Source organism: Bolinopsis microptera, chromosome 7 (assembly GCF_026151205.1).
Source record: "Bolinopsis microptera isolate Bmic1 chromosome 7, MBARI_Bmic_1.0, whole genome shotgun sequence".
In the NCBI taxonomy this organism is placed as follows: Eukaryota; Metazoa; Ctenophora; class Tentaculata; order Lobata; family Bolinopsidae; genus Bolinopsis; species Bolinopsis microptera.
In genome coordinates this window covers 900370-911850 of record NC_087078.1, presented here as the reverse complement: position 1 = coordinate 911850, position 11481 = coordinate 900370, and the positions used below count along the sequence as shown (strand labels likewise).

At 38.4% G+C, this 11481-nt stretch overlaps 1 protein-coding gene across 1 annotated transcript; it reads left to right on the top strand.

Annotated features, from left to right (window-relative positions):
* Positions 1-1269: 1269 nt before the first annotated feature.
* Positions 1270-5703, top strand: LOC134818079 (uncharacterized). Its single transcript, XM_063827493.1, has one exon. The coding sequence runs from the start codon at positions 1270-1272 to the stop codon at positions 5701-5703; it is 4434 nt and encodes a 1477-aa protein (XP_063683563.1).
* Positions 5704-11481: the final 5778 nt, after the last annotated feature.

Sequence of the window (11481 nt, the reverse complement as noted above, 5' to 3'; positions counted from 1 at the left end):
CACACCTGTCGAAGTTTGAGGCAATCCAGGAAAGGGCGATCAAATGGATTAATGGACAACAGTTTGATCATTATAGTGATATTGTATTCTATGAGAAGCAGAAGGAGCTTAAAATTCTACCGATTAGATGTAAGTTCATCCATAATTTAATTACGCTCTTCTATAAAATAGTAAATGGTTTAGAAAGTATATCTCTACCTGAATATATTACTGTTGTTGAGGCTAAAACAATGAGGTACACAAGGAGCACAGCGTCAGTCATTGAAGGACTTGACACCAGCACATATACCTGCTCTGTTGTACTGAACTGCGATAGTTTCAGAAACAGCTTCTTTTATAGAACAATGCTTCTGTGGAATGCATAACCAGCCTATGTTAGACAGACTGAGAAAATTTCCGTTTTCAAAACAAAGCTAACTGAATTTCTGTGGTCTTCTGACGTATGCACTATGCTGGCCTGATTAGACGGCCCATCTTGGAATATTATATATTTTACTTTATAAATGTTATATTTGCTATAACGTGAGACCCCTTGCACCTGCAGTAGAATGCGCCATTCTTTTTCATATGAAACAAGCGCGTTATGCAGTATGCGAAGGTCCGGTCCATTACGTGGTTAGATAAATTGATATATTATTATTAAGTAAAACAAAATTTTTTTAGCCATATTTTTCTAGCCTCACAGGAGATATTGTGGTCTTTTCTAAATATAAAGTTGTAATACATTGCATTGATGTAAAGTTTATTTGAATTTTGTAACAAAAAATACCCCAATGTTTTGGTAACATCATTGTGCGTTAAACCCAGGGTATTCAATGGGTGTCAAGGGTCCAATGAGAGAAAGGTTTTCAAAAAAAATGCTGACAAACTGTGATAACAACCTAGATGGAGCAACAAGTAGTTGATTTCGATGAGTGTAAGCATTTTTAACAGAATATGAATGCTCCCACCGTTGAGCTAAATCTAAAGGTGTTTAAATTCTGATGGCTGCTGATAGATGGGTGAGATGTTCAGAGAGGTATCTTACTTATAATTCAAAGAATCATCTCTGTATGTATATATTGTGAACTTGATATTCTCCTATTATATTTTATATGTTTGTATCTATATTTGAATGTGAGTTAACTCCCTATATTTCAGGAGTATGTTATATATATGATGTCTCTGTTAGCCGTGGGGTCTTTGTATATCTATTGACTTCTTTCCTGACTTATCAACGTGTGTCATTGCTTCTCTGAATTAACATTGGTAGCAGGAAGTGGTTCAAAAATGACAGGTGAAGATAAGGTGGTAGAAAGGAAAGCTGTTGGACCACAAAAGGCCCCACCGGCATACAAGGAAGGTCAGAATTATGAAGACTGGCGGTTGGATATTGACCTATGGAATACTTTCACATCCTACGAAAAGAAGCGTCGGGCAACTGCATTCCTTTTGGAATTGTCTGAGGGACCGGTGAAGAACCATGTGAGATCGTTAGGAATAGACGTCTTAACTGCTGATGACGGGTTGGACAAAGTTATAAAACGCCTGGACAGTATATACCAGGAGGACTCATCTCACATGGCATATCGAGCATATTGTCGATTTGAAAAGTTTGAACGTCAAGAGGGTATGAATCTTCAGGCATTTATTTCTGAATTCGCTAAGTTGTATGAAGACCTGAGGAAACACAAGATGGAACTGCCAGATGCAATACTAGCATATAGAGTTCTAAACAGTGCAAATCTGTCAAGTGAAAAAGTGGATCTTGCACTGGCAACGGTTAAAGCGTTTACATATGCAGAAATGATCTCAACGATATCAAAGATTTTTTCTGTACATGTGAACAGATCAGGACTTGACCAAGTGACGGGGTCTTGTATCAAGACTGAACCAGAAGAGTCATGTAATTTTACCTCCCATGGTTACAGACGGAGTAGAGGACAAGATAGAGGAGGTCCCATGAGGAGTAGGGGAACTCTTAGAAATCAGGGGAATCCGTATGTGAGAGGTAAGAGGCCCAGATCTCAGATCAATTGCTTCAACTGTGGGAAGAATGGTCACTACTCAAGAGAGTGTACTAATCAAGCAGCACCAAACCCAAATTGGAGATCTGAACAAGGGACATCGAGAAATTTCTTGGTTCAAGGTCAACCTGCTGAGATGGAAGTAGATGACTCATTGTCACGTACATACATAACATTGCTTACTACAGTGGCTGATCCAGAGTCTGTGCTTTACCAGCAAAACAGTGAAGTGAATTCACTAGTTTTTGAGACTCTTTCTTGTGCAGTTATCGATTCAGGTTGTACAAAATCTGTCGTTGGCGAGAATTGGGTCAGCCAGTACATAGAAACACTTGATGATGCTGAGAGAGGGATCATGATGTCTTCAACTAGCTGCCAGACACCTTTCACGTTTGGAGATGGTAAGTCAGTTGTGTCAAATAAGCTCATTAAAATTCCTGGAAGAATCGGAAGCAAAAGAATCTTGATTGAGGCAAATGTTGTCAAATGTGATATTCCTCTTCTGCTGAGCAAGCCTGCATTAAAAAAGGTTGGTGCAATCCTTAACTTTCTTGAAGATACTCTCGAGTTCAATGGAGAGAAAATACCCCTTTTGGAGTGCAAATCTGGACACTATTGTGTGCCTATCTGTAACAAAAAGAGGAGTCTTGTGGACTCCAGTGTGAAAGTATTTCTCACAGTTACAGATGAAACTTTTGGTGGGAACAACAAAAAGCTTATGGCGAAAAAGGCACTTAAACTCCACAGACAGTTTGCCCATGCACCGATGTACAAACTAAAGACCCTCCTAAAGAATGCAGGTTTTGACTCTAAACTATTTCTTGAGGTACTAGAGGATGTATGCCAAAAGTGTGAAGTGTGTCAAAGATACTCTAAGCCAAAGCCCAGACCAGTAGTTGGTCTCCCACGAGGAACAGTGTTTAATGATTGTGTAGCTATGGACTTGAAAACGGTCCAGGGAGAGGTAACATTTCTGCACATGATTGACTGTGCTACACGATATTCAGTTGCATTGTTGGTTCCAAATAAACGAAAAGAGACAATTGTAGAGGCAATCTGTTCTGGGTGGATAGCACAGTTCTGGCCTCCCCGCCGTTTTATGGCCGATAATGGAGGGGAGTTTTCTAATGCAGAATATGTAGAAATGTGTGAGAGATTCAATATCGAATCACAACAATCGGCAGCTGAAAGTCCTTTTAGCAATGGTATGGTTGAACGCCATCATCAAGTTCTAGCTGAAAGTATGATAAAGACAAAGCAAGATTCGAATTGTTCGTGGAAAACAGCTTTGAGCTGGGCACTTAGTGCTAAAAACTCTTTACAAATGACGGGTGGGTATTCACCCATGCAGTTGGTTATGGGTAGAAATCCATCTTTCCCCAATGTGATAGACAGTAAGCTTCCTGCAATGGAATCGAGTAGTAGTGTCTGTAGTGAAACTGTAGAGAATCATCTAAGAGCAATGAGGATTGCCAGAGAGGGGTTTATAAGAGCAGAGAATAGTTCCAAGATCATGAGAGCTTTGAAAAGCCAGGTCAGAACATGTAATGATGTTCATCTCGATCCAGGGGAAAAGATTTTCTATAAAAGAAACAACAGTGACTCCTGGCATGGACCAGGTGTTGTCATAGGTCGGGATGGTCAGACGTTTGTTGTAAAGCATGGATTTCAAATCATCAAGGTACATCCTTGTCACATTAAGCCAACATATGTCCCTGAATTAGAAGAAACTGGTAATTTGAAGGACAAAAGTGATCCCGTCAGTGTCAAAGCTCCTTCAGAATCGAACGATGATGAATTATCTGACTTTGAGAAAAATATGACAAGAACAGAAGAAAGAAATCTGGATGAAAATGACAGTTTGCCATTGGCTCAGGCGCAAATAACTGATGAAATAGATACTCCTTCTAGTGCTCCTGTAAGCACAGCCAGTGTTAATGGTAATGGAAATAAAAACCTGCCTAAGACGAAAACTTCTGTGATGTACAAACCCAAGTACCCTGAAGAGGGAGAAGAGGATGTCTGGGAGAAGGCTTACATCCTTAGTAGAGCAGGTAAGGCTGGAGGAAAATACAAAAACTGCCTGAACATTCAGCTTGATGGGGAGGAAGAAACTCATTGTGTCGACTGGTTTGAGTTAACAGAGGAATGGCACGAAGATACAGAAGAGGAGCAGGAACATGAAGTTATGTTTACAAGCGTTACAGATTCATGTGAACAAGCAATTGTTGATGCTAAGGAGGCAGAGCTTGAAAAGTTTTGTACCAATAAAGTCTATGAGGAAGTTCCTGATGAAGGTCAGAAAACGATTGGTGTGAGGTGGGTAATCACAAAGAAGATAAAGAATACCACGAATGTGTACAAGGCACGGTTAGTTGCTCTAGGCTATCAGGAGAAAAATCAAGCAATACGATCAGATTCCCCAACATGCAGTAGGGACTCAATCAGATTGGCAATTACTCTTTTGCAAGCAGAGCATTGGAAACTGCAGCACATTGATGTACAGGCTGCTTTTCTACAGGGAAAAGATATCTCAAGAACAGTATACATTAAACCACCAAATGAAGCTAAGGTATCTGGAAAATTGTGGAAACTCCTCAAATGCATCTATGGCTTGGTCGATGGTCCAAGAATGTGGTATGTCGAACTAAGAGATACCCTAGTAGAGCTTGGTGTAACAGTGTCAGTGTACGATGAATCATTTTTCTTTTTACAGAGAAATGATAAGCCGTGTGGGATCATAGTGATCCATGTTGATGATCTTATGTTTGGAGGACTGGAAATATTCATCAAAGAGGTCATTGGTGCCTTAAAAATGAAATACAAGCTCAGTATGGAAGTCGATACATCCTTTACGTACACTGGGCTCGATCTCAGTCAAAGTTACAGGGCAATCAAAATATCACAGCTGGGTTATGTAAATCAAGTGAGCAGAATCAAAATCGACCAGAACAAAGTAAAACTGAATGCATGTCCAATCAATGAGGCAGAAAGAAGTCAGTTGCGATCAGTAGCAGGACAGCTGCTCTGGGCAGCAACACAGTCACGACCAGATATTGCGTATGGCACATGCATTGCATCCAACTCCTATGCTTCGGGAACGATCAAAGATCTGAAACTGGTGAACAAGACAATTGTGTTTATGCAGAAAAACCCACTGTCAATCAGGTTTCCTTCACTTGACCTTCAACACACAACAATGGTTGTATTCAGTGATGCTTCCTTTGGTAACCTGGCTGATGGATCCTCACAAGGTGGGCATCTTGTATTGATGGTTGACCGATCTGGTCAGTGCTGTCCACTTACATGGCAGAGTAGAAAGATAAAGAAAGTATGTAAGAGCACATTAGCTGCTGAAAGTTGGGCATTAGTTGACGGCCTGGAGTCTGCTGAGCTGATTAAAGCGCAGTGGAATGAAATTGTGAAAATAGATGTTCCTATAGTCTGTATAACGGATTGCAAGTCTCTCTTTGATGCTGTGAAAACAACAAACACCCTTGAAGACAAAGGGTTGAGGATTCCCATGGCTTGTCTAAGACAACGATTCAACAGAAATGAAGTACGTTATGTGTGGGTTCCAACAAATCTCCAGCTTGCAGACTGTTTGACAAAGGCTGGTGCATCTTCGTCTTTGTTGCGTGAGGTGTTAGAAAAAGGGACACTTCCTAGTGAACTGAGACAGTACTCTGTATTGTAAGCTCAGTAATTGATGTAATGTGTAATGAACGTTGGAATTGAACTATTAAACTGTAATGTATAATGAAAGTTAGAACTGAACTTTTAAAATAAAAAGTGTGAATGAATGAGAATGAATTATTTGATATAATTCTATTGTTTTGATTGAATTGACCCACGGCAGAATCTGTGTTTTAAAGGTAGCCCAGTTTGATACTTGGGTATGTTGTTTTTAGGGATTTTTAATATTTAAACATTTTTAATATTTGAGAGAAAGTTTAGGGAGATTGTGAACTTGATATTCTCCTATTATATTTTATATGTTTGTATCTATATTTGAATGTGAGTTAACTCCCTATATTTCAGGAGTATGTTATATATATGATGTCTCTGTTAGCCGTGGGGTCTTTGTATATCTATTGACTTCTTTCCTGACTTATCAACGTGTGTCATTGCTTCTCTGAATTAACATTGGCTGCCCACACACAACGTCCTAATATGAAAAATAGGAAGTTGCATAGTAACCATGGTAACGGTGTTCAAAAGTGTATGTGCAAAGATTTGAGAGCGACATTTTGATTGGTCTTATGGTAATTGAGTTGTGTTTAAAGTGCGTGCTACATTTTAATCGGCTGAAAGACGATTTTGTGTCTTTCCACTACACCCGCCACAGATTCACATAGCTATGTGTATACGCGTACTGCATGACGCGCTTGTTTCACAAGTAGAATATCTTTTCCACCTTCGGCGGTCACGCGCTACTGCAAGCGAGAGGGCTCTGGTTAGAGCAACGCCACAGATGTTAGTCTGATAACACCTTTATTTCCTTTTCTGTGATAGACTTCAATATAACCAAGTTTATCATTTCTAGCAATGACAAGTCACCAGAGATAACCGGTTGGGGCAGGCAGTTGCGTATTTGTTTTACAGGTTTTGTACATGGAACTTTGTTTATTATTTAGAGACAATTAGAGACTAATTTTTTATTAGAGACAATTTTAGAGATAGATTTTAAGTCTTTGTAAGATACCAGTTTTAGACGACAGCGCTGATTATAGCGCATGGAAAACAAGTTTTAATATGGCAGCTTGGCACCGCAGCAACAAAGAAACAACAAGCTAGTAAACTGATTATGAACATGAAAGGAAAGCTACAAGAGGTCTCTATAAACATGACAATAGATGTACTACGGGCTGAAGATGGAGTTGATATGCAGTACACCCGATGATTTAAATCTCTCCATAGACGGCTCCATAATAATACGTGTTAAAACAACTAAGTTTCTAGGTGTGCTGATTGATGATAAACTGAACTGGAAACCTCACATCGAATCACTAAATAAGAAACTAAGAAGTGCTTGTGGACGTATTTACCGCATAAAAAACTGTCTACCTATAAAACTGCACAAGCAGATATACCACACACTATTTGAATCACACCTTACGTTCGCCATCTCAGTATGGGGTGGTGTCTCTAACCAAGTTATCAACCCTGTATTCTTAACACAGAAGAGATGTATTAGAATAATTTTTGGAGATGCAAACTCATACCAAAACAAATTCAAAACATGTGCTCGTTCTAGACCTATTCAATGTAAAATACTGGGTAAATATGAGTCTAATGTTAATAACTCTGTTAATCCACGTATTAAACCATGTGCAAAGTGTGTCCGCTCTAAATCGGTAGTTCATAATAAACTTGTTAGACCCTTATGTTGTCAAAAACTAGGAGCTGAATTCTATTCCAAGGAATCAACCAAACCATTATTTAACAGTCATAAACTCCTTACTGTTCATAATCTTTACAAACTTCGTACTATAACTGAACTTTTTAAAATAGTGAAATATAGGGTACCCATATCTCTCTACTCTTTACTTAACATGTCTGAACTGAGGGATGACCGTCTAATACCACCAAAGCCAAGCCATAACTTTATTTATAAATCTTCTTGGCTTTGGAATCAATTCAAGGACTCCAATCCACAGAATAAACCTGACTTTGTGAACACATCCTGTAACTCAATCAAATCAAGGCTAAACCGATCTCTTCTAGATGCCCAAAGCAGGTTCGATAATGAGTGGCATAATGACAACTTTAACAGTTTTGGACCATGCTAGATTATTGATAAAAACGTGGAATTTATGTAAACAAATACTTAATTACTTAAATATTGCCGTTTCCGTACGGCGCTATACGTAATATATGTTAAAAGCGCGCCGCAGCTACTCCCTACCTCAACATTTGCGCGGGTTTCTTAAGCGCGCACGTACGTTTATTCTTGGCCGTTAATCAGACCCATGACATAACGCTATAGGTGGCAGTGACTGTAATTTTCTTCAACAATTACTGAATTATCCATCCATAAAGTGATTTACAAAATGACACCTAAACCTCGTGTTTCGGTGTTCACTTAAACGGTACTTGGCGGCTGAACTGTGGTGTCTGACGTTTGCAGCTAGATCGGACTCTGCATGATATTGTATTAGCAAATTTGTATAGTGTATAATTGTTTAGTGTTTATAATACTCTGCAACCTGGTAGCACGGCTGACACAAAAACAAAATGTTGGCCTGGCTTGTGCATAACCAAGTAAATAACACGCACTCCGATAAAAGCCGTCTGGAGAAACTCCGCAAAATGTTCATTGTAGTCAACGGGCACAAAGAAGCACTACTAGCAATTGTGTCCTTTACCCTCCTACATAATTTGAACATTTTTGTGGCTAACTCATTGAACAACATCTGAATTAAAATGTGTCTAGTATTAAAAGATTCAGTAAGTAATTTTTTCATGTACGCTGTACACTGTAGTTAGTAAATCAAATCAAACTTTTTCGATCAGCCGCGCGCTGAACCAGTGTTGCACTAGGTAAAAATTGTACGTATATTTTGTTCATTTTTGAGTGTAAATTAATTTATTAATTTATCACAAATTATTTTATTATAATATAACCACTTATGTGAAATAGTTATTTTGACTTTAAATATTTGAACTAAATATGAATTGATTGTGGGTATAAAATAAAATTTGTTTTACTAAAAAAAATTTGTTTTACTTGATAAACTCATTGTCGAACTGGACAGATTATATAATAAGGACAGTACCCAGTCTTTATTAAAGGCAATAAATATATAGTATAAAATTATTCAAACAGTATACACATAATATAGCAATGACCCTATATAAAATCCACCCTTTAAGAATTAAAAAAGTTTCCTAAAAAATCAAAAATTACCCTTGGCCTTGTGGCTCCAAGTTAAGATCTAGTATGGCAATAAATGACTTTGATTTTTTAACCGATTTTTGGGGCAAAAATAAGCCGAAAACCATGTTTTTAAAAGTTTTGAGCAAGTTAATTTCGTTGGCATATCAACGAAATTTGCATGAATATAGTTGAAACACAGCCGCACATGATGGCATTAAAATTAAGCTACTATTCCAGAATTTTCTCGGTTAAAAATACAAAAAAGTGGTCGAAATGTGTTTTTTTGCTTAAATTTGAAATAATTTTCTGCAATCTGCAATCTGCAATCGTATTAAATCAGCTCAAAAATATAATAGTCGTATTATGTTTGCCTAAATTTTTCCTTTCCGAGAAATACCCACTTGAACGAAGTTTGATTATTTTCACTCCACAGGGGTTCATATAGCCATGTGTATACGCGTACTGCGTACTGCTACTATACTGCAAGCGAGAGGGCTCTGGTTAGAGCAACCACGGGGGGCTGAAACCAAATTTTCGATCAAACACTGCCATTTGTTTAATTGACGATGTCAATTCTTCGCATCTCGGCGAGGTTGATTGCGAGAAGCATAATTGAGTGCGCGGCGCGGCCCAGTAACGCATCACGCTACAACCATTTGTTTGACGGATGTTCAATGTTACTCGTCTAAATTTCTTCGAAGTAGCGCGCGCCGCTTTTTTCTTGAAAGCGCCCTAAGCAATTGCTACGAAGTAACGCGCTTAGGGCTAGTTTATTATTACTTGGGGACTCCAGGCTATAATGTTTATAAACATAGAGATTCGGCGGAATGACAGACTGAGCGCCGCTCAGTAAGTCCACTAACAATGGACACATACCAAATACACGTCGTACGCGTATGCCTCTTTTCGCTCGCGGAGGCCGACTTGTATGCACGATTTCACGTTGATTCACAATGTCAATCCTTCGCATTTCGCCGATTTGCATATGTGGTTGCGAGAATAATTATTTGATGCGCGGCGCAGTAGTGCATCGTGCTACAAGATTTCACGTTGCTTTACTGGGCCGCGCTCAGTCTGTCATTCCGCCTAATCTCTATTGTGTTTATGAACATGATAGCCTGAGGTCCCCAGGTAAACGTTGCTTAGCCTGTAGCCGACCATTATTTATCATTATTAATTATGTGGTTAAGCTTGGCAATACAAAAGAAAGGGCTCCTATTATTTCGCTCGTGCTCACTGGGCGGCGCGGCCTGTCATTCTACCAATTCTTTATTTTTTTGAACATTATAGCCTGGGTGCGCAGGTAACCACATTAAATATATGCAATTACACGTTGTAAGCCTCTCTTATCTGACTCGTACTTGATTCACGATGTCAATCCTTCGCAGCTCAGCGAGGCTCAGTGGTACATTTCGCCGATCTACCGAAGGTTGTGGTTGCGAGAAGATGCGCGGCCCAGTTAAGTAGTGCATCGCGCTAAAACTCTCGTACACCATACACGCGACGGTGAAGCGTGCACTTCTGACTCCTGTCGGAGCGCGCGAAAGCGGGTTACAACGTGTATCAAACTTATATTATACAGATCGCTTGGAATACTTTTGAAAGGCTAAGAATTGTACTTTCTCCCGACTGAACAATGGCCAAATTTAACTAAGATTTAATAGGTTTTCGTTCAAATGGGATGAATATGTAACGACAGACACCTTGTGGTGTATGTGCTCTATTTCATCTGACAAAATGATAATTCTTGGTTTCACATCAAGCAATAGAATATTCAGAAAAAAAGAAATGTTTTGCCAAAATAGTTAAGTGATGCAATGATTAAAATCAAAATTCTTTTACTGTTTACAACCGAATTAATTTATCTAACATAAAAATTGCATGGAAATTCGAAACCACTACAATGCAAATCAGAACCATCGAGCCAAAATTCAACTGTAACTTGGATTAGAATAATAAATTATATTACATAAAAATATTGGTTAACAGGGATTCAAAAGAAGGGTTAAAATAAATGTTTACCAGTAATAAAAATGGAAAAATAAAGTCATGCATATAATGCAAATTGTAAGCACAATGTACATACCTAACAAATCATTCATTTCATGCAGAAATGCCGAAACCATATAATAAGATTAATACTATCATATCAATTATAGTGTATAGAATACAAATACGTTTTCTGATTTTAGATAATGTATTCACGGCAGCGGGGAGAAAGTCTTTGTAAAATTTTACGTGTAGAAAAGAAAGGTGAAAGTGGGGAAATGATGTCGCTAATTTTATTCCACCTTATTCTGTAGTAATACGTAACTTGTGAACGGTCTTTGGCCCTAAGGTAAGCCTATAATACTCAAATTGGAGCCTTCGATTTTGTTGGGTAACTTTTAAAATCAATTTAAGTAGATCAGATCAATCATAAACTAACAATGTCAATCCTTTAGTCAACATTATATAATTCTGGTTAGTGAAGCTGGAAGCGGTCCACAGTTATATGTTGTCTCAATAACAATTGACTGCTTTACTTTACAAGGAATTGTGAACCATTTTTATTGAAACTCAGCAAAAAGTAGACTGAAAGCATCTTATGACCCC

What these genes read in the sequence shown, in the direction of transcription:
- LOC134818079 (XM_063827493.1), top strand. Translation starts at nt 1,270, where the DNA reads ATGACAGGTGAAGATAAGGTGGTAGAAAGGAAAGCTGTTGGACCACAA.